Source organism: Oncorhynchus gorbuscha, linkage group LG12 (genome assembly GCF_021184085.1).
Source record: "Oncorhynchus gorbuscha isolate QuinsamMale2020 ecotype Even-year linkage group LG12, OgorEven_v1.0, whole genome shotgun sequence".
Lineage (NCBI taxonomy): Eukaryota > Metazoa > Chordata > Actinopteri > Salmoniformes > Salmonidae > Oncorhynchus > Oncorhynchus gorbuscha.
Genome location: NC_060184.1, coordinates 22492728 through 22516927, shown reverse-complemented (window position 1 = coordinate 22516927; position 24200 = coordinate 22492728). Strand labels below are relative to the sequence as shown.

Below are 24200 nucleotides of genomic sequence, written 5' to 3'. Positions count from 1 at the left end.
CTTAGCCAATGTTTGTATGATTAAAAAATAATATTAAATCGCTAATTAGACTGCGTGTCTGTGTCTTGCTTGAATTTGATATGCTGCCTAGATAGCTGCATGCAACTCCCCACTTGAGTTTTGCATTGGGGCAAATGACAATCTGCGAGTTTGTACGAACATGTTGATCATGTCTTTTGTGTAGAACATGTAAATATCTGCATGAAGACTAACTCCCCTCCTGAAAAAATAAAATGAAATTGTGCTTATGCCTAATAGCCTACTGAGGCATGGAATGCAGTAGTTGGAACATGTCGACCATGTCCTTTGCGTACAACATACATTTTTGTAGGCTACACCAGACAAAGGCGTTCATCGCCGATCAAGGAAGGAAAAGAGGCAGCGGAGCAGCTAAACACAGCAAAAAAAGAAACGTCCTTTCACTGTCAGCGGCGTTTATTTTCAGCTACCTTAACATGTGTAAATATTTGTATGAACATAACAGGATTCAACAACTAAGACATAAACTGAACAAGTTCCACAGACATGTGACTAACAGAAATGGAATAATGTGTCCCTGAACAAAGGGGGGGGTCAAAATCAAAAGTAACAGTCAGTATCTGGTGTGGCCACCAGCTGCAAGTCCTGCAGTACATCTCCTCCTCACCAGATTTTCCAGTTCTTGCTGTGAGATGTTACCCCACTCTTCAATCCAAGGCACCTGCAAGTTCCCGGGCATTTCTGGGGGTATGGCCCTAGCCCTGACCGTCCAGTCCAACAGGTCCCAGACATGCTCAATGGGATTGAGATCCGGGCTCTTTGCTGGCCATGACAGAACAAGGACATTCCTGTCTTGAAGGAAATCACACACAGAATGAGAAGTATGGCTGGTGGCATTGTCATGCTGGAGGGTCATGTCAGGATGGACCTGCAGGAAGGGTACCATATGAGGGAGGAGGATGTCTTCCCTGTAACGCACAGCGTTGAGATTGCCTGCAATGACAACAAGCTCAGTCCGATGATGCTTTGACACACCGCCCCAGACCATGACGGACCCTCCACCTCCAAATCGATCCCGCTCGAGAGTACAGGCCTCAGTGTAACGCTCATTCCTTCGACGATAAACGTGAATCCAACCATCACCCCTGGTGAGACAAAACCGTGACTCGTCAGTGAAGAGAACTTTTTGCAAGTCCTGTCTGGTCCAGCGACGGTGGGTTTGTGCCCATAGGCGACGTTGTTGCCGGTGATGTCTGGTGAGGACCTGCCTTACAACAGGCCTACAAGCCCTCAGTCCAGCCTCTCTCAGCCTATTGTGGACAGTCTGAGCACTGATGGAGGGATTGTGCGTTCCTGGTGTAACTCGGGCAGTTGTTGTTGGCATTCTGTACCTGTCCCGCAGGTGTGATGTTCGGATGTAGCGATCCTGTGCAAGTGTTGTTACACGTGGTCTGCCACTGTGAGGACGATCAGCTGTCCTTCCTGTCTCCCTGTAGTGCTGTCCCAGTACAGACATTGCAATTTATTGCCCTGGCCACATTGCAGTCGTCATGCCTCCTTGCATCATGCCTAAGGCACGTTCACGCAGATGAGCAGGGACCCTGTGCATCTTTCTTTTGGTGTTTTTCAGAGTCTGTAGAAAGGCCTCTTTAGTGTCCTAAGTTTTCATAACTGTGACCTTAATTGCCTACCGTCTGTAGTGTCTTAACAACTGTTCCACAGGTGCATGTTCAATAATAGTTTATGGTTTATTGAACAAGCATAGGAAACTGTGTTAAAACCCTTTACAATGAAGATCTGTGAGTTATTTGGACTTACCAATTATCTTTGAAATACAGGGTCCTGAAAAAGGGATGTTTCTTTTTTTGCTGAGTTCATGTAGGCAGCAGCTACAAAAAAATCCCTGAAGATGCGCAGAAACCTCTATATCTTTAGCCACTGCAGATTGGGGTTACAGAAAATCCAGAACCACAGCCTATCTGTTTAAAAAATAAATATGCATATGTATAATCACTATTTGTGAAATGTCTCTTAAACCATGTTTTTTTACCCCATTGACGATGCAGGGCTTCTTTTTGGAACATTGTTTATGTGCCTCTGTTTTTCAGTGTCTCTTCAACATCTCTATATGACCCATTTCATAGAGCAGTGTGATACACTAGACGCTGTACTAACACCTGTTTCCTCAACACAGAATGTTTTCCACATGGAGATGCTCTTTTGATCTCTCAATCATATTCTACTTTTTCTCAGTGGTGGCTCATGTTTTCCCACCAATAAGTTTGTGTAGCTCTCTTCATCTCTTGAGGGCATGGACACAAACATCTATGTTTCCTTCAATGATTGTGCTTTTCTAATTGGTCCCCTTCTCACTGTAAAATGTCACCACTCTCCAGAAAATGTATTTGATTACCTTTCCCCATTTCTCTTTTTCAGCTTGTTGGGTTCATCTATGCCTGTTATGTGGTGAAGCTAATCTCGGAAGAGGAAGACAGCTGTGAGTATTGCCTTTCAATTACTATGGTAGATCTATGAGAAATATGGCTGATTCCTACAGTCACACTTTTTATGGTGAGTCATTTCCCTTTGCTTGTTATAATGATGACTCAGCCAATTTTAAAAGGGCCATCTCACCTCATGTGCCTTAGTGAAACACACATATTTTATTCATAAGCGTTACCTGACCAATCACATAACAGTAATGAGCCATCTTCCTGGACTCGCTCCATGGTATAATAACTAAAGTGTTTATATCCAGCTACACTCTTAGGAAAAAAAGGTGCTATCTAGAACCTAAAAGGGTTCATTGGCTGTCCCCATAGGAGAAACCTTTGAAGAAACCTTTTTGGTATCAGGTAGAACCCTTTTGGGTTCCATGTAGCACCCTTTCCACAGAGGATTCTACAATGACCCAAAAGGGTTCTACCTGGAACCAAAAATGGTTCTACATGGAACACAAATGGGTTCTCCTATGGGGACAGCTGAAGAACCCTTTTTTATAAGAGTATAGATACAGTATATCTGGCTCAAGGTTGACATTTCTGTATTCCTGTGTTTACAGAGTACTTTATTTACTCGAATAACTGAGCATTGGCATGTACATTCCTCATCTGGTCGGATCTTTAAATTTAGCCAAGTTTAATGCTCCAGCAAACATTTGGATTTAGATGTTGCTGGATTTAAACAATTTATTTTATTGATCCCAGGCCCAGCCGCTCGTGGATCCCAGCCTTAAAGGAAAGTGTGGGAAATGTCCCCATTTGTTAAATTCAGAAAACATTGCAGCACAGACCCAGTCAAGTTGCCTTGTTCCAAAATGCATGAATTATTCTCTTTGGCCGCTGCCTCATTTTTTAGAAAAGTTATATTAGGACAGGAATTAGTTTTTGTGTGATTGTCATTTATAATTGATATTGATTGCCGTAAAACATGTGCAACTTCTCCTTGTTACCGGTCTTGCTTTGTAAACATAGTATGTGTTGGAAAGAATGCATTTGCCAAGTACTCCGGCATACTAGATCAATACCATTTTTCTTCTAGCGATCTCTCTTGCATTCTCTCCATTTGCAACATTCATCACCAAGCAACAGACATAAAGAGAAAGCAGGAACGAGAGGGGATAGAGAGAAAAGTATAGAGAGGGAGGAGGTCACATGAGGCGACTCTACATGCCTTCTTTGTCATTTGGGATTTTTTTTCACTGCATTAATTCAATTTTTATAATTATAGTTATTAAAATTGACTGTATGGTTGGTACAGCAAGCCTTTATTAAGAGTGCTCACCTCCCCTAGGTGCCAGCACAATACTGTTGGTGGTTGGTAGGTTGAAAAGACTTATCCAAATGCACTGAAATTATACCTGACTACTGGTTAGTGTGGTCACAACAGAACATTGTATGTGTCACGTTCTAACCTTAGTTCTTTTGTTATGTCTTTGTTTTAGTATGGTCAGGGCGTGAGTTGGGTGGGTTGTCTATGTTCGTTTTTCTATGATTTGCTATTTCTGTGTTTGGCCTGGTATGGTTCTCAATCAGAGGCATCTGTCAATTGATGTCCCTGATTGAGCACCATATTTAGGTAGCCTGTTTTCTATTGTGTTTCGTGGGTGATTATTTTCTGTCTTTGTGTACGTCACCAGACAGGACTGTTTCGTGTCATTCTCATTTATCGTTTTTGTTGTTTTGTTCGAGTATTCATTTTCATTAAAAGGCATAATGAATACTTACCACGCTGCACCTTGGTCCTCCTCTCTTTCTCCCAACGACGAACGTTACAGTACACCCATTACTTGTCAACAATGCAGATTCTTCCTATGGCAAGACTTTAATATAATTGAAGAAAGTTTTGCGTCTGATAACATGGTAATGTTTCCTAATACAGCTTCAATGTACAGACAGTACATTTTATATGGGTGATATTATGAGAGACATAACTGAGAGATGCATAGGGTGTGCAGTGAGGTTGCTCCCTCAGGCTATAATTTTTTTTTGTGAAATAAGGGATGCAGCGCTTAGTAGACTATTTCCTCTACATTTAGCATGGGAATCTGAGTGTAAAAAATGCAGCGCTTCTCCTGGCTGTGCTGGAGCCCCTGTGAGACAGCCAAAAGCCAGGCAAGAGTGCTGAACCATGACCACAACCGAATGTGAGTCTCTCAGCTACCTGAGATTGCCTATCAGACCACAGCGCTCTCTCTCTAAAAGAACATCTCCAGACATAGCTTTCCCGTCTTTAGAGCCCAAATGTATCCTTCCCTGACAAAAAATGGGGAGTACCTGAATTTGAAATATTAAAGAGCAAATCTTGAATAAGTAAAGGATTCCCTCAGGCATTGTTATGATAAAAGTCATCTGGGTCCAAATTAAGAGCAGGTTCTATTTGCCACTCAATAATGGCTGTTAGAAATGTGCCATTCAGGGAAAATGAAGCTTTAATTGGAATTTGCACTTGACAATCGTGTGGATGTATCTGATGTATTCCAGAGTTGAAATTTAAAGTACCTGGAAAAAGCCCATGAAGGATAATACTATATTTGCAACGTGACAGAGGAGGTTTGATGTCCTGCATGAAATGATTGCCGAGAGACACTGTTTAATTTGCCCAACACAAAGGAATAATATTATCCAACAGTGTTCATATCCTCCAGTGAATGAGAATGGTATTGATGGTTTGATCCCTGGGACATGAGGAAACACTGATCTGGGAGCTGTATTGGCCATTACAGCTCCAATTAATATAGTACATGAAGCACCTCAGAGAAGGTAATGAACAGCTAAAACCAATCAACTTGCTCACTCCGTAATTACACTTACTATCAAGGGTAATATCCCAGGGTCCATTTAAAAGAAAGGACAGTATTTAAAATGATTTAGTCTCCAAGAGAAGAGGAGAGAGAGAATGAAGAAGAGGGTGCTATAGAAGTACTTTTTTTGCATTTATAACAAGTAAATGAGAATACAGCTTCCTCTGTTGGATTTGCAATCAGGGTCAGTGTACCAGTAAGGTGGAACCTCATGTTGATTGGCCCTCGGCGGCATTTCACTTGCCACTGCTTTGTCATACCAACTTGTTGTGACGGCTTAAGACAAAACAATTTGGAGACATAGACCAAGTCGTGCTGACTGCTATTCTAAACACTACTGCCATCAAACCGTCCCCTATATCTTATAAGGCCTACTTAATACAGCACAATCATTATGTGTGTTACGTCACCAAGTCACCAAGAGCTTATTTTTTCATGTTAGCATGGTAAACATAAGTAGCCGGCAGGCATTTAACCATTAGGGCATTATACACAAACATTATTCCCTCCACCAAAAGGAAAATATGAAAATAGCTTTTTTATATAAAAACACATAATGGTTTGCTTGTGGGCAAAATATTAGCATTTACTCTGCAGAACAATACTGAACATATACACTTAGGTGCTGAAGCTACATTTACTGAAACTAAATAAACAACCTTGTGATGCGAACCTTGACCTTTATTGTATTCATACAGTACGATAGCTTGGGACTATAAGGTTGTATCTGCAAAAAGACTATTCTTGTCACGCCTTGGTCATTGTATCTTGTGTTTTTGTTATATGTTTGGGTAGGCCAGGGTGTGACATGGGTTTATATGTTGTATTTCGTATTGGGGTTTGTATTAATTGGGAGTGTGTATTATTAGGGGTGTGTCTAGTTAGGCTTGGCTGCCTGAGGCGATTCCTAATTGGAGTCAGCTGATTCTCGTTGTCTCGGATTGGGAACCGTATTTAGGTAGCCTGAGTGCGCGTTGTATTTCGTGGGTGATTGTACCTGTCTCAGTGTTAGTCACCAGATAGGCTGTATTAGTTCACGTTCCGTTTGTTGTTTTCTTCTTCAGTTATTTCATGTACCGCATTATCTTCATTAAAAGTCATGAGTAACCTACACGCTGCATTTCGGTCTGACTCTCTTCAAACAACAGAAGAACATTGTTACAGAATCACCCACCACCATTCACAGACAGAGCAGCGTGGGAACTGGCAGGATCTGAAGGTGGACGTTATGGACAACAGAAGCAAGGAGTATACTACGTGGGAAGAAATCGACAGGTGGGCGGCCGACCCAGAGCGAGTGCAGGAGCCCGCCTGGGATTCCCTACAGCAATGCGAAGAGGGCTATACACGTATGGAATCGAAAAGGAAAGCACGGCTTTACAGAGCGAAAACCGTAGGTAACGGGGGAAAGCGCAGAGAGAGAGTGGCAGAGTCAGGAGTCAGACCTGAGCCTACTCTCCCTGTTAATTGTGAGGAGCAGCAATATGAGGACTTCTGGTCTTGGGAGATGATATTAGATGGAAAAGGACCCTGGGCGCAGCCGGGAGAATATCGCCTTCCCAAGGAGGAAATAGAAGCAGCTAAAGCGGAGAGGCGCAAGTATGAGGAGGCAGTACGGCGACGCGGTTGGAAACCGGAAAGTCACCCCAAAAAATGTATTGGGGGGGGCTAAAAGGGAGAATAGTTATGCCAGGTAGGAAACTTGCGCATACTCCCTGTGCTCACCGTTGGGCTAGAGAGACCGGGCAGGCACCGTGTTATGCTATGGAGCCCACAGTGTTTCCAGTGCGGGTGCAGAGCCAGCTGCGACACATACCAGCCCTTCCTATTGGCCGGGCTAGAGTGGGCATCGAGCCAGGTAAGCTTGGGCAGGCTCGGTGCTCAAGAGCTCCAGTGCGCCTGCACGGTCCGGTCTATCCAGAGCCACCTCTACACACCAGTCCTCCGGTAGCAGCTCCCCGCACCAGGCATCCTGTGCGTGTCCTCGCGCCAGTACCACCAGTTCCAGCACCACGCACCAGGCCTCCAGTGCGCCTCGCCTGTTCAGCACAGCCAGTGCTTTTCTCCCCTCCTGTGCTATCGGAGTCTCCAGCCTGTTTAGCGCAGCCAGAGCCTTTCTCCTCTCCTGCGCTGCCGGAGTCTCCTGTCTGTCCAGCGCCACCAGTGCTACCAGTCGGCCCAGCGCGTCCAGTGCGCCTCGCCTGTTCAGCGCAGCCAGAGCTTTTCTCCTCTCCTGCACTGTTGGAGTCTCCCGCCTGTTCAGCGCAGCCAGAGCCTTTCTCCTCTCCTGCGCTGCCGGAGTCTCCTGTCTGTCCAGCGCCACCAGTGCTCCCAGTCGGCCCAGCGCGTCCAGTGCGCCTCGCCTGTTTAGCGCAGCCAGAGCTTTTCTCCTCTCCTGCGCTGTTGGAGTCTCCCGCCTGTTCAGCGCAGCCAGAGCCTTTCTCCTCTCCTGCGCTGCCGGAGTCTCCTGTCTACCCAGCGCCGCCAGTCGGCCCAGCGTCACCAGTCTGCCAGGATCCACCAGAAGTGCCAGTCTGCCAGGATCCGCCAGAAGTGCCAGTCTGCCAAGATCTTCTAGATCGGCCAGACAACCTGAATCATCCAGTTCCACCAGCCAGCCAGGATTTACCGGAGCCTACTACCTGCCTGAGCTTCCTCTCTGTACTGGGCTCCCTCTCAGTACCGGGCTTCCCCTCAGTACCGGGCTGCTTCGGTCCCGGGCTGCCCCTCTGTCCCGGGCTGCCCCTCTGTCCTGAGATGCCCCTCTGTCCTGAGCTGCCCTGCTGTCCTGAGATGCCCCTCTATCCTGAGATGCCCCTCTGTCCTGAGTTGCCCCTCTGTCCCGAGCTGCCCCTCTGTCCCGAGCTGCCCCTCTGTCCCGAGCTGCCCCTCTGTCCCGAGCTGCCCCTCGGTCCTGAGCTGCCCCTCAGTTATGTGGGGATCAGGGTGAGGACTATCAGGCCATGGTCGGCGGAGAAGGTGGATTATCCTAGGACGCGAAGGGGAGGAACTAGGACATTTATGGAGTGGGGTCCACGTCCCGAGCCAGAACCGCCACCATGGACAGACGCCCACCCGGACCCTCCCTATGCTCTTGAGGTGCGTCCCGGAGTCCGCACCTTAGGGGGGGGTTCTGTCACGCCTTGGTCATTGTATCTTGTGTTTTTGTTATATGTTTGGGTAGGCCAGGGTGTGACATGGGTTTATATGTTGTATTTCGTATTGGGGTTTGTATTAATTGGGAGTGTGTATTATTAGGGGTGTGTCTAGTTAGGCTTGGCTGCCTGAGGCGATTCCTAATTGGAGTCAGCTGATTCTCGTTGTCTCGGATTGGGAACCGTATTTAGGTAGCCTGAGTGCGCGTTGTATTTCGTGGGTGATTGTACCTGTCTCAGTGTTAGTCACCAGATAGGCTGTATTAGTTCACGTTCCGTTTGTTGTTTTCTTCTTCAGTTATTTCATGTACCGCATTATCTTCATTAAAAGTCATGAGTAACCTACACGCTGCATTTCGGTCTGACTCTCTTCAAACAACAGACGAAATTCGTTACAATTCTGAGATAATTGGCTTTAAAGTTCCGAACCATTATTGGTTTGAATGATGTCAGCAATTTTTATCTTGTACTCTTTTGAACTTAATAACATGAATTGGGGTATTTAGAATACTATATACCTAGAGACAATTGAACAGAACAAGGGTTTGTCAATAAGAACATTTTGATAAAAATTCAGATTGAACCTTATAGTCCCAAGCTTTCGAGTTAGCATTTTGTTGAAACTGCCTGATTGAGATGTGGCCAGTCTCCAGATCTTAAATTGTACACTTTCTGTCTTATCGCTGCAGGTCGTCTGATAAGCCTGATCAGAGTACACAGGTTAATGCCTATAATGAGGGCCAACAAGGATTTAGAGCTTTTGGTGAACATTCCCTAAATGTACCATTATAATGATGATAATGCCAAACCTTCCATCACCTCCCATTCAAGGCAGTAGGGAAGGAAGGGGGCACTCATCAGCTAATCAGTCTTATCTCAGTGTTTCGTTTGTCTTAGAGACAGACACTGCATTAAGACATCGGATCTTATCAGAGGCTTTAGTACCTCCGTCTTTTTGTGTTTGGCCCAGATACCCAGATCTGCTGGGGCTTGAAACTGCTGGCAGGCCTCTGTGGAGGGCTGGGCCCTAATCCTGTCCAGTTTGTATTCTGTGTGATCTGCAGCATGACTCCACTGCGGATATCACCAATACCCAGCCTTTAGATGGTCCAGACACTGATTATCTACTGCCTGGGATTATCACAGACACAAGCAGGCACACGCTTATTTAGAGACACAGAAGCACACACACACACACACACACACACACACACACACACACACACACACACACACACACACACACACACACACACACACACACACACACACACACACACACACACACACACACACACACACACACACACACACACACACACACACACACAGAGAAGCACACACATACAGAAGCACACACACACACACAAGCCTTTGTTTGATCTCACAGTAACCAGATATCCTCTTTTTCTTTGTCTCCAGTTGATTTTATAGGAGGGTTTGACTCCTACGGTTATCAAGGGCCTCAGAAGACATCCCATTTGCAACTACAACCCATGTATATGTAAGTGCAATGTAGCTACATCTCTTCACACCTGCTATTACAGTACTTCTGAAATGTTTTCTCCTGGCACCAAGACTTGTCTTGTCTTGGTGCCAAGTTCACTATGTTTTCACACTTGAGTCTATAAATTGGACGAATAGGACTAGCCTATGTGAGGACATTATAATGTAAGGCAGAAAGAAGTCTCATCTATAAATAATGCTAGTGTCAATACAGATAAAGAAATAGCTTGGGTCAACAATGAGGGAGGGAATGTTTGTATCTGGACTAGAGGTCGACCGATTATGATTTTTCAGCACCAATACCGATTATTGCGGACCAAAAGGGCCGATACCAATTAATCGCCCAATTTTTAAATATATTTTTTTATTTGTAATAATGACAATTACAACGATACTGAATGAACACTTATTTTAACTTAATATAAAACATCAATAAATTCAATTTAGCCTCAAATAAATAATGAAACATGTTAAATTTGGTTTAAATAATGCAAAAACAAAGGTGTTGGAGAAGAAAGTAATATGTGCCATGTAAAATATGTGCCATGTAAAAAAGCTAACGTTTAAGTTCCTTGCTCAGAACATGAGAACATATGAAAGTTGGTGGTTCCTTTTAACATGAGACTTCAATATTCCAAGGTAAGAGGTTTTAGGTTGTAATTAATGTAGTATTTATAGGACTATTTCTCTCTATACCATTTGTATTTCATATACTTTTGACTATTGGATGTTCTTATAGGCACTATAGTATTGCCAGTGTAACAGTATAGCTTCCGTCCCCCTCTTCGCCCCTACCTGGGCTCGAACCAGGAACACATCAACAACAGCCACAATCGAAGCAGCGTTACCCATCGCTCCACAAAATCCGCGGCCCTTGCAGGTCAAGGGGAATAACTACTCCAAATCTAAAAGCGAGTGACGTTGGTAACAGTATTAGTGCACACCCAGCTAACTAGCTAGCCATTTCTCATTGGTTACACCAGCCATTAGGCTGATAGGCATGAAGTCATAAACAGCGCTGTGCTTGCGAAGAGATGCATGTCAAAACGCACAAAAGTGCTGTTTGAATTAATGATTACGGGCCTGCTGCTGCTCAGTCAGACTGCTCTATCAAATCAGACTTAATTATAACATAATAACACACAGAAATACAAGCCTTTGGTCATTAATATGATCGAATCCAGAAGTGAAATAAAGAACCGTTCGGTATTTTATCTAACGGGTAGCATCCCTAAATCTAAATATTCTTGTTACATTGCACAACCTTCAATGTATGTCATACTTACGTAAAATTCTGGCAAGTTAGTTCACAATGAGCAAGGCAGCCCAAACTGTTGCATATACCCTGACTCTGCATGCAATGAATGCAAGAGAAATAACAATTTCACCTGGTTAATATTGCCTGCTAAACTGGATTAATAGTTATAACTAGTGATTATGATTGATTGTTTTTTATAAGATAAGTTTAATGCTAGCTAGCAATGTACCTTAGCTTCTATTGCATTCGCGAAACAGGCAGGCTACTCGTGGAGTGCAATGGTTGGACTACTTAACTGTGCGATTGCAAGATTGGAACCCCTGAGCTGACATAGTAATAATCTGTCGTTCTGCCCCTGAACAAGGCAGTTAACCCACAGTTCCTAGGCAGTCATTGAAAATAAGAATGTGTTCTTAACTGACTTGCCTAGTTAAATAAAAGGTATTAAAAAATATATTTAAAAATAATAATAATAATCGGAAATTGGCGCCCAAAAATACCGTTTTCCGATTGTTATGAAAACTTGAAATCGGCCCTAATTAATCGGCCATTCCGATTAATCGGTCGACCTCTAATCTGGACTCCTGAAGGGTTAGGATTTGCTTGAGACGAAATGAGGAGAACACAGGAAGAGATGTTCAAACTTGAAAGGATTTCCCTCGTTGACACTGAATGGATCAGAGATATTATTTTATAATCCTGTGTACAGTGCAGGCCAGTCAACATATCATACACTGGGAATAGACAGCAATCCACTCCTACTGTATAAAGTGTCATCCTCAAACGCTAATCTCATAGGTATGTTGAACTGTAGATGCACAGAAAGGAAGAAGAAATATAATTTTCACAATGACAGTGATCAAAGTGAGGATGATGCTGTTCATAATGCAACAAACTATTAACTGCACTGGTTAGATATAAAGGTATTACACTACTAATATCTGACAGGATAAAACATCCACCAGCTATACAATGTAGCATCAGCTGCTCATAGGGGAACTACTGTTTCTTTAAATGTCACCCTTTTATCACATGAGGGTCACACGAGGTGATTGTTTTGGAAATGCATGGCAGGGGTCCAAGCTGTGCTCATGGCCTGGTGTGCCAGATGAGCCCCACCGTGGCAGGAACAGAACAGCCTGGGAATCCCTTGCCTGCCTGCCTGCCTGCCTGCCTGCCTGCCTGCCTGCCTGCCTGCCTGCCTGCCTGCCTGCCTGCCTGCCTGCCTGCCTGCCTGCCTGCCTGCCTTGCCTGCCTTGCCTTGCCTTGCCTTGCCTTGCCTTGCCTTGCCTTGCCTTGCCTTGCCTTGCCTTGCCTTGCCTTGCCTTGCCTTGCCTTGCCTTGCCTGCCTGCCTGCCTGCCTGCCTGCCTGCCTGCCTGCCTGCCTGCCTGCCTGCCTGCCTGCCTGCCTGCACAGGCGTCAGCTGACTGGCCCAGCTAACCCTGTGACTCTAACACTAGGAGGGGGGACAAACTCTGTGAAGTCATGCCAGGATTTGGAGCAGGGTGCTGACATGTCTGCTGTTGGGGAGAGGGAGGGGGGTAAACAGCTGCTTGCCCAGCCTAATGCCTGTATTAGGATATTCAGGGTGACTACAGTGAAGTGTGTTTCCTAAATCATAACCTACTGTCTGTCACTCTCAGCAATGTATGGAAAAACAACAGGGAGGGGACAATGAAGTGCACATAGGGGTGTGTGGACATTTCCCATTGTGTCTAATGTGAATGGAATAGGATGGGTTGTATCTGGTCCATTGTGAGATCAGTATTGTACCGTCTGTTATTAGCTGAGGTCAGCTGAGTTCAGGTGGGAGTCCTCTGTCATTTAAGGGAGTAGGGTTTAGAATTGTACTCAAGGTTATTTACATCTCAGTAGTTTGCCAACATAACTTCTCAATTGTGTCATGTAAAAATCTGCCTATCCAACTCATATAGTTGTCTAATTCCAGGGCATATCACCTTGCTGTCATCACATTATACAATACCTATAATTACATAAGAATAATTTCCTGCATTGCTCAGGGGAAAGCGTAATACTTTCTGTTGGTCAGCATATAACACATATGGCAAATGATGGATTTAAGGGACTTGATATTTGTAACACAGGAGACTGAAACAAACAAAAATGCCATTAAGAGCCATTCTGTGGTTTTATGGCACCCAGTAGGGAAGACAATAGAGATTATTAATCATGGACACCAAGACAATGGTGTGGTAGAGGTGCTACGCACCATCTTCAATAGCCAATCAGTCTTCACAGCTGATACCCATTAACAATAGTTCTTATTGGATGTGACAACTGGGAATTACCAAGATCTTTGGAGAATAGTGGCAGGTGCAATCATTCTCGCTTTGTTTTCATGCCGAGTTTGTTTTAGCATGAGCATACAATATTAGCTTATATTTGAATATATCTGTGGTATTGTGCTTTATTGACACTAATTCCTTTTCCTCTTTCTCTTCCAGGGCAAAGTAACAAAGGACAACTGCCTGATGTACCAATCAAATAGAGAGCTACCGTTTTAACTTTTTGTTTCATTTCGTAAATGTCTTAAAATAATACAGTGTCTTACAAACTGTGTGGAGGAAGTGAGACTCTACACTTTAACCTCAAAGACTCATAAAAACACTGGATTTCCTTTGTCTCTCTGCTCAGCCTCTGCTCAGTGGAGTCGCAGTCTTGGACTGGACGAGGGGCCAGGCAGGGGCAAGAACACCCTCCTATGGCTGTGTTGACCTTACAGGATGCATATCTCTCCTCCATACTGGTTCTTGCTCTCTTTCTGACAGCTGAATGACTGAAATATTAAGGGGGAAAAATAGCTTTGATTCCTCTGGACAGTGTTCAAATGGATCAAGATTCCGGACAAAGGGAATGCCAAGTTCTGAGAGCACTAGTTAAGTGATGTCGCAGAGTTTCAATGTGTTCTGATTAACTTGATTAGAAATACACTTCACTTAAACAATGTTCAATAACTGATCGATATGGTTTTAGTCATCAGAAGTAGTCCTATTGCACATTCTAAAGAGTTGATTAGAAATAAATGTACATGTGAACCATGATGTGTTTACAATACACTTTGGCTGTTGGAATTCCATCTTGAGTTGGGCAATTGCATGGGACAAAACTGTGATGGATGTATTTGTCTTGAAAGTGCTAAGAACAATTGTTAAAGATGAGTTAGACAAAATATTGGATGCTATCTAGAGATACATATTTTTGGAGCTAGTCTCGGGGACATGAGTTCAAAAGTTACTTCGGGGATCACACCATATTTGTTTGCATGAGGTGTCAACATCTGTTGAATATTTAATCTCTGAAAGCACTGGACATTATCCCAGACTAGGTAAAGGTAACAGTTGGCCTTTCTGCAGCTGTCTTTGCGCTGTAAGGTTATGTGAATTTTGTGCTTTTCTAAGACAGAGTGGAGTCTTGAGTCTAATGATAAAGAGAAAACTAAATGTAACTTCTTTCAATTCTAGGCATTTTTTAAACATGTGTGACAGTGTTTACTCTTTTATAGTTCACTAATAAGTTATTATGTTGTGTATAAGTGGGCCTTTCTTTTACTCCTAACTGTACAAAGTGTCAAGGGAAACCTTGGGAACAATATCTTGCTGGTAGTCTGGTGTGAGGACTAGAAGGAGATGTGTGGTAGAGTTTGTGCTGTGGCTGAAACGTTGTGCTTTTGTCTATTGGACAGCGCGGGAACCCCGAACCAATCAGGACCGCCTCAGTTCTGTCATCATCGTCATAGCATCGTCATACTGTAACTCTTCTACTGAATGGTAGCCCTGTGAGCATTTTTTGTATATCTCCCCGCTAAAATCCTTCAGCTTTGTAGACCAGAACTCCATATCATAGGACCTCTCTATGTTTTCTATTTCAGTGGTGTGAATCTGTTGGCTCTTTTGTAAATTAATGTAACACTAACAGGCCTTCCAAGATCTAGAATATTCAAATGGAACCTCGAGATGCATAAAATGCTCTTCTAAACTCAGGCAAGTTTTCCTTGCAACATTTCTATACACTTACTGATCGTGTTTAAACATCACCATGGTAACAGCACGTAGAACTTCTGAAGACATAAAGGGTGCGTTCCGTAAATTCGATCTGAGTTCAGAGCACTCTCGTCTGAAAATGGCAGAGCGCAGAAAAACTGATGACTTTACGAACACTAAGCACCAGTTGAATATGTCCCGTATCAGTGAACTTTGGCAAAAAAAAGCATAATTAAACTGTTGCCAGCAACACAGTTACAATCACCAACGCTCTAGATAACATGAAAACAGCATAACCAGCTCTGCTAGGGGGAGTAAAATTGTCAGAGTGAGGTGTTATCTTATTTGTCTGGAAGTAGCTAGCAAGCTAGCCAACATTAGTCTAGTTCGCTTGGGTGATTGACTGACGTTCTGAGGTCAGAACACTCGGATCAAACCTACTCATCGGCCAGAGCGTCCAGTGTGCGCTCTGAACGCTCCAAAAGTGCGTACCTCTTAATTTACAAATGTACAATCTGACAACGCCCTGAGCGCACTCTGATTCCTAAGCATTATCCTCTTCATAACATGTGTGTCTGGGACAGTATATTGGTATTCAACTGTGTAAAAGCTATATGATCGCTAGTATGCTTCCTTGCATAGTCAATCCAAGATTACACCTGTTGAAGAGTCAGTTGTGTTTTATCAGTGAGTTGTTCTAATGTGAGTGGCTGGCAAAGGAGGCTGGTGGGAGGAGCCATAGGAGGACGGGCTCATTGTAGTTGCTGGAATGGAATGGTATCAAACACATCACACATATGGAAATCATCAGTTCCATTAATTCCATTCCATCCATTACAATGAGCCTGCTGTCCTATAGCTCCTCCCACCAGCATCCTCTGGGGGATAATGGATGTATACACCGGTTACTGTCACCCTGTGCCAGATAACCCCGTCTGAAATGTTGAAGACCAACATAATTTACTGCTGCAATCTTACATGACCCCTTCATTCACAGAGAGGATTCAACGTTGTAAATATAGCATAACATTTTCGACCCAGATAAAGTTTTTGACAATATGTTATGTAAGATCTGAATTAAAAATAAAATAATTTGATTGTATATGGCATTACAGTATTATAAGTTCCTATACATTCAAAGGGAGCTGTGTATAATACTGTTGCAGGTACTCAATTGCTCATTGTAGTACATTCCTGACTACTCCATTGGTTGTTTTGTTTGGGTTCAGCGCTGACTTCTACTTCTCAATAGATTTAGCAATTTTCTATTTATGTTACTTTTCAAAATGACTGTAAATATAATAAAATCAAACTGTGGAAAAGGCCAATCCTTTTTCTCATTTGTTTTCTGAGGACTCACTTCCTGCAACGTCTGATGTAATCACTGACATCACACTTTCTAGTCTCTCATCTGAACAGCAATATGCATTGATACAATAATAGTTAGCTATGCCTAGCAACAGCCTTTACCGCCTGAAGGTTTCATTCATTACAATTTCCTACGGTATTTGAGGCAAACTGTTGCCAGCCTCACCTGGTCATCCAACCAAGACAGCAGCATGTTTGAAACAAATATCAGACATACTGTAGCAACTTACAGACATAGACACACCATAAAAAAAAGTTTTCTGGTAGACACACATTTCAATTGCAGAAACATACAAGCGTCATAGATATATATATATATATATTTTTTTTTTTTTTACGTTAAAAGCAAAAGTATGTAGGAGTGAGACTGTAGCTGGTATTTATTTTCTGAACTTATCAAAGAAGAACAGTATACTATGACCGAAATGGTCATAGTATATCACCAATGTTTGAGCCTATGTAAAGTCAACGAAGACCAGCCAACAGCACTATAGAGATCACAGTGGTGCTTCAGACGTGTTTGGTTGGTAATAAACCAAAGAGCTGCATGATACACGGAATCAAGTGCCTTCAGGGTAGTGCTTGAGGTCTGCATATAAATTACATCACTGTAGTCTAAGACGGTACGGTGTGCATTCCTGTCTGTCTCTTTTCTGGCCTCCAAAGAAAAACAAGCCTTATTTCAACATGATCTTCTTTACCAGGTTTTCAACATGATTAGTGAAGTTCATCTTCTCATCCACCCAAACTATAGAACTTCCTTCCAACCTAGTAATGACATGGTTTTCAGAGTGTTTAGTGTTGGAAAATACAATGTATTTTGTTTTAGAGGAATTCGAACAAGCTTCAAATCGTACAGATTCTGTTGAATGATGTTAAAAGCTGTTTGAGCATTTTCAAAAGCCAAAGTCAAACTGCAGCCACTTGAATGGAGAACAGTGTCATCCTCGTAAAAATGTACATATTCTGTCTCAATATCTCCCAATGTTGTTGATCTAGATCATAAAAAAACGTTCAATGTTGCTGCAATAGTGTTGTGGCTTGACCTGAAACCTGATTGTATACCACTCAAAATATTGTTTTCCTGGAGGTAGGCCTTAAACTGCTTATTGACTAGGGACTCTAATCATTTTGCCAAAACAGACCATTTTGATATGGGCCGATAGTTATTCAGTATAGTGGGATCACCTCCTTTCAAAAGAGTGATTTCATTACATTTTAGGGTGAGGTTAAAAATCTATGTTGAAGGGGGAGCAATGATGTCTGCAGCTAATTGTAATATGTGGGGGTTAAGATCATCAGGGCCAGGGGATTTGTTGTTGTTGTACGTCAATTGCTTCCAGGGCTCTACACAACTCTGAGACAGAGAAGGGTGAGAAGCTGGAGAAGGAGTGGATGGGGATATCAGTTCATTTCACAGGGGGCTCATGTTGACCTTTAACCCTATCAACTAATCCACCTGCTTCAAGAAAATGCTGATAACCTCTATTCTGAATTATTTTTTTCTGTTACCACCTGTGGGTCTACCAGCAGTTGTTTAGGAAGCTGTGCATCTTTTTTTGCACTCTAAACCTTTCACTACTTGCCAAAATTTGGAAGAATTATTCAGATGGTCAGCAGTAGATTTGAGGTACAGTAGTGGTCTGCCTTCAGCTTTTAGGTCATAGCCACACCCTGATTCCAAAGGTGTTAAAAAGCCATCCAATCATCAGCCAAATCAGACCTTCTTGTTTTAGCCCACATAGTATTCCGTTTCCTTATGATTTCAGCTAGTTTATCTGAGAACCAAGGGTTGTCGCTGCCCTTAATTCTGTATTGGTTGAAAGAGACATGCTTGTTGCTTACATCCTGGAATTCTTTGTGGAAGTAAGAAAAGGCTAAGTCAACATCAGGAATGAATTCAACTCTATTCCAGGCTGTTAAAAACATAATGTAAAAATCCATGAATATCAAAGTGCTTCCAGTTTCTTTTCATGTTGAATTTTACCATCCTTTATACAGGCACAGTGATCACTTGATGAAAAAACACCAGAAGCATTAAAACGATAAGGAGTGTTGGCCAAAATAAGATCAATCAAAGAGGATTTCCTTGTTACACTGTTGACAATCTGAGTAAGATTTTAGGAGTTACAGATATTCTTGAGTTGTTCAGAGTTGGATGTCAACAAGTCTATGTTCAGATCAACCATAAGCACAAATTCAGGTTTGACGTGATAATAATAAAAAATACAATCCAGAGAGCCAGCAATAGCAGACTGGGGTATATAAAGCAGGAAACCAGATTCAAGGATGCGCAGAGATTTATATTCAAAGACAGATATTCAAATTGCTCAGGCTTAGTAACAGAAGTCTGAATGGTCGCAGAGAACTTTTATGTATATAGCAACACCACCAAACTCGTGTCTGGCTCTGCGGTTTTTATCCAAATATTCACAAAATCAAGTTTCAGAAGAAGACTATTTTCATTTATACAGTAATTTTAGCATGTAAATCTTGATAGGGCAAACTCAACATTTTATTTTTAGAGGCATGCCAGCAAAGCCACTTAACAACACAACACAATAATAGATTAATTGCACTATAACCTGACAAATGGTGACAACAAACTGCTAGGGCCTACATAATGTTATCCCAACAGCAGAGCTTTCATTTCTGTACCCTGTACTGAATTCTTACCACAGCCACACCTGGCTATCAGCTGAGCCTTGTCTGGCAGCGAGACAGTTCATTCAGCCTCATTTACTGCCTTTTTTTAAAACATAGCTGATATTTTATTTATTTTTATTTCACCTTTATTTAACCAGGTAGGCTAGTTGAGAACAAGTTCTCATTTGCAACAGCGACCTGGCCAAGATAAAGCATAGCAGTGTGAACAGACAACACAGAGTTACACATGGAGTAAACAATTAACAAGTCAATAATACAGTAGAAAAAAAGGGGAGTCTATATACAATGTGTGCAAAAGGCATGAGGAGGTAGGCGAATAATTACAATTTTGCAGATTAACACTGGAGTGATAAATGATCAGATGGTCATGTACAGGTAGAGATATTGGTGTGCAAAAGATCATAAAATAAAATAAATAAAAAACGTATGGGGATGAGGTAGGTAAAAATGGGTGGGCTATTTACCGATAGACTATGTACAGCGGCTGACTTGCTTAAACAAATGTGGTTTCTACTGACAATTGAGATGTACAAACTATGGCATAAGGGAACGATGAGTGGATGAGAGGCAATCCATAATTTCGATTAAGACAATGAGTGAGGAAAGATGGACGTAGTCAATACAACTATTTTTTCAGGGTTTTTTAACTGTACAGGGACAGAATTCAGAAAATGGGCCGTTCTTACACCAAGTCAGAACCTTATAAGCAGACAATTAAAGCTCTTACAATGTTCGATGTTGTCATCAAACTTTGTCATCAAAGTCTGGCATTCTCTGGATTTATGGTAATTTCAAGACAACAGGGAACTAGGGGAAAAAAACAAGGTCAAATCATGACGTTAGTGATCGTCAGGTCGGAGCGCTAGAAAGAGGGCCGAATTCCCAACCTGGAATTCCAAGTTGGATGACTGTTCAAAACATATTTTCTCAGTCCAAGCAAATTTTTTCAGTTTCTAGTTGTCTTGAACTCACTGAAGTCTGAGATTTCACAGTTCTGAGTTTACAGTTGTTTTGAAGGTGGCAGAAGTCATGCTGGATTGACAGCATGGCCAATGTTTATCCTCTTAAACTTGGAAAAGATACCCTTAATCCCAGATTTGGACCACACCTTCTCTACCGAATAGCAGGCTAGTGATTGCTTTGCAATGCTTGCAGTTAGCTACTGATTCCTTCCAAACCACTCATTGTTGAATTTGCCATTTCCAAATGTTTGTGTAATGTCCAATGGCCAATGAGCACTGATACGTTTTGTCTATAATCTCTCTTCATATGACAAGGTTTGAAACAGATTTGCCAGTATATTGTAGACGTGATTTATGATGATGATAACTTCTTGTCTAGATTGCTAGCTAAGATTCTGAAAGTATGATGTTGACATCAGTCCAATCAAAGCTATGGTACATATAACGTGAATTGATGTCATTTTATCTGTGGCTAATGACCTTGAGCCTTCTTGTATGGGCACTTCTAATGTAAATCTACGGCAGCACCCTAGGGGCTGGACCTTTCTAGCTCTCGCTGTAGATTTTGCAGTGACATAGTGTCCCCATGAGTGACAGAACATTGAGCCAATCATGGCAAAACTACAGATTATATATATATATATATATATATATATATATATATATATATTATTATTATTATTTTAGCTAAACAGGTTGGGCTCAAAGCAGGGGGGGTAGCCACAGCATTTATGTGTAGAAACTTGAGACCATTTTGACTTTTCAATTCAGATGAGGTAGAAATGTCATGACCTGGGTTAGATTGCACATTTCCTGACAGTAGAAGAAGCAAAAATAATGGCAAGTCAAGATTGTATTTTACGACATTTGGATTCACAGACAGTCCTAGAACCATAGTGCAGAGGAACCAGTCTTTAAAACAACGTATTTCAAAAGGTGCTTATAGTCCAAAGACATGGTTAAGTACCGAAAGAACAATGTAAATGCAACCGTGCGGTTTCTCCCATGTCTAATGGGAAAAAATGTGTAGAGTTCTACAGTGCAAAAACGGGGAAAGGGTATGGTTTTACCCAGGATGAAAAATTAGAAAAACACCAAACATTCACCACATTTAAGAGGCATTGGGCCCCAAATGCATCATCCTCAGTGTAAGATTCTATTAGACCTCAGGATAAGACCCAGATGCAGACAGTTCGAAGTAACAAAAATGTATTACAAAAACATTGGGCAGGAAAACGAAAGGACAAGGGCAGGCAGAGGTCAGTAATCCAGGGCAGAGTCTGAAAGCTATAGAATGGCAGGCATTCTCAGGGTCAGGACAGGCAGAATGGTCAAAACTAGAAAACAGGGACGAGAGCGAAAACAGGAGTATGGGAAAAATGCTGGTAGGCTTGACAAGACGAACTGGCAACAAACAAACAGAGAACACAGGTATAAATACACAGGGGATAATGGGGCAGATGGGCGACACCTGGAGGGGGTGGAGATAGGCACAAAGACAGGTGAAACAGATCAGGGTGTGACAGATTCAAGGGTAGACAATAGCAAAAATAGCAAAAGCAACATGTTCGTTTGAGAAATAACCATTAAAAGTTTTCTAAGACTCCGATCTAAAATAATAGGCCTGTGAGGTTGCATGCTAATCACACATAGGCCTAAGCTACAGTACATAAGCTACAATAAAATAACAATAAAGGCCAGGTAATACAAATAAAAGTGTAAAAGTCCACATGCGAGGGTGTGAAGCTAACCTGATGCTGTCATATATAATTTTGCCTCTATTTTGCTAAACGCTCCACTCTAGTGTAGGTCGTTTAAAAGACCCATGAACTTGCCGTTTACCAAGTATAATGCTCTGGCAGGAGGCTATTGATTACATCCCTCGCATCAAGCACATGCGGAAACCTGTGGATATAAAGATTTGTATCTCCTATACATATGCCTGCAGGTTTACCTTTCACTTGCCTGGGTTTTCTATGAAATATCACTTTATGAAAGAAAGCAAGGTGTGAAGCACATTGTTACTTGAGACCCTGAGACCTATACAGCTTTCTATAGTAAACGAAGCTTGCCATCTGGTAGAACAGGACATACTCTGCTTCCACACTGGAAACTGGATCATTACCCAATAAGGCATTTGGAAACAGAATCATTTCTTATATAATACTGGAGTTGAGCTGTGCTCAGGGGGGAAGAAATCAATGCTTGACACTTGCTTTTTTAAATCTGATCTTGGCGTGTGTGTCTCTAAATATACACCAATTATGGCGAGGACGCTGTCTTTACTTGGAAACCACAGAGGTAATGTTCACAGAGCAATGGCCCCAACATACAGAGCTGACTGGAAGTTCACTGAATGCTCAATCTCCCTCGAAATTAAATGTCAAGGACTCACCAATATGCACAGCCATCTGTTCAAGAGAATATGCAGAGTATTCTCTTTTAAAAGCTCCAGCAGAGTAAAACTTCAGCCTGGCTCCAAGCTGACCAAAGAGGTGCCATCATGTGACAGATCGTTGTAAGAGAGTCCTCGGAGACCCGTCGGTGTTAGACAATGATGAATAGGAATAAAAGCATATAGGCTCCTATGCTAAATAGTGCTGAGAACATCAGTGACATCTTAGAGCTCCGTATGTGATGACATTTACATTTTAGTCATTTAGCAGACACTCTTATCAGAGCGATTTACAGGAGCAATTATGATTAAGTGCCTTGCTCAAGGGCACATTGACATATTTTTCACATAGTTGGCGGGATTCAAACCAGCAATCTTTCGGCATTCCTAGCCATTAGTGTCTGTCTCCTCTTTACCTCCATCAAACATTCTGTCTGGACCTCCTGACACAGGAACCACATGTAGTTGAGGTGTACAGTACCAGTCAAAGTTTGGACACACCTACTAATTCTAGGGTTTTCCTTTATTTCTTACAGTTTTCTACATTGTAGAATAATAGTGAAGACATCAACACTATGAAATAACACATATCGAATCATGTAGTGACCAAAACAGTGTTAAACAAATCAAAATATATGTTATATTTGAGATTCTTCAAAGTAGCCACCCTTTATCTTGATGACAGCATTGCACACACTTGGCATTCTCTCAACCAGCTTCATGAGGTAGTCACCAGAATGCATTTCAATTAACAGGTGTGCCTTGTTAAAACTTAAATTGTAGAATTTATTTCCTTCTTAATGCCTTCGAGCCAATCTGTTGTGTTGTGACAAGGTAGGGGTGGTATACAGTAGATAGCCCTATTTGGTAAACGACCAAGTCCATATTATGGCAAGAACAACTCAAATAAGTAAAGAGCAATGACAGTCCATCATTACTTTAAGACATAAAGGTCAGTCAATACAGAACATTTCAAGAACTTTGAAAGATTCTTAAAGTGCAGTCACAAAACCATCAAGCGCTATGATGAAACTTGCTCTCATGAGGGCTGCCACAAGAAGGAAAGAACACAGAGTTACCTCTGCTGCAGAGGATAAGTTCATTAGAGTTTCCAGCCTCAGAAATTGCAGCCCAAATAAATGTTTCACAGAGTTCCAGTAACAGACACATCTCAACATCAACTGTTCAGAGGAGACTGTGTGAGTCAGGCCTTGATGGTTGCTGCAAAGACACCACCACTAAAGGACACCACTAATAAGAAGAGACTTGCTTGGGCCAAGAAACACGAGCAATGGACGATCTCCCCATGTGTGGTTCCCACCTTGAAGATTGGTGGAGGAGGTGTTATGGTGCTTTGCTGGTGACACTGTCATTGATTTATTTAAAATTCAAGGCACACTTAACCAGCATGGCTACCACAGCATTCTGCAGCGATACGCCATCCCATCTGGTTTGCACTTAGTGGGACTATCATTTGTTTTTCAAAAGGACAATGACCCAACACACCTCCAGGCAGTGCTCAACAAGTGCCGAGCATATGTGGGAACTCCTTCAAGACTGTTGGAAAAGCATTCCAGGTGAAGCTGGTTGAGAGAATGCCAAGAGT

The 24200-nt window shown here is 42.3% G+C and overlaps 1 protein-coding gene across 1 annotated transcript in view; it reads left to right on the top strand.

Moving 5' to 3' along the window:
- The window catches only part of LOC123991604 (sodium/potassium-transporting ATPase subunit beta-1-interacting protein 2), a 173089-nt gene extending 156568 nt beyond the window's left edge, over positions 1-16521 (top strand). The window contains exons 5-7 of the mRNA XM_046293229.1: positions 2416-2476; positions 9859-9940; positions 13667-16521. Of these exons, the coding sequence (XP_046149185.1) occupies positions 2416-2476; positions 9859-9940; positions 13667-13676 (153 nt within the window). The 3' untranslated portion in view covers positions 13677-16521. The remainder of the gene's footprint in view (positions 1-2415; positions 2477-9858; positions 9941-13666) is intronic.
- Positions 16522-24200: the final 7679 nt, after the last annotated feature.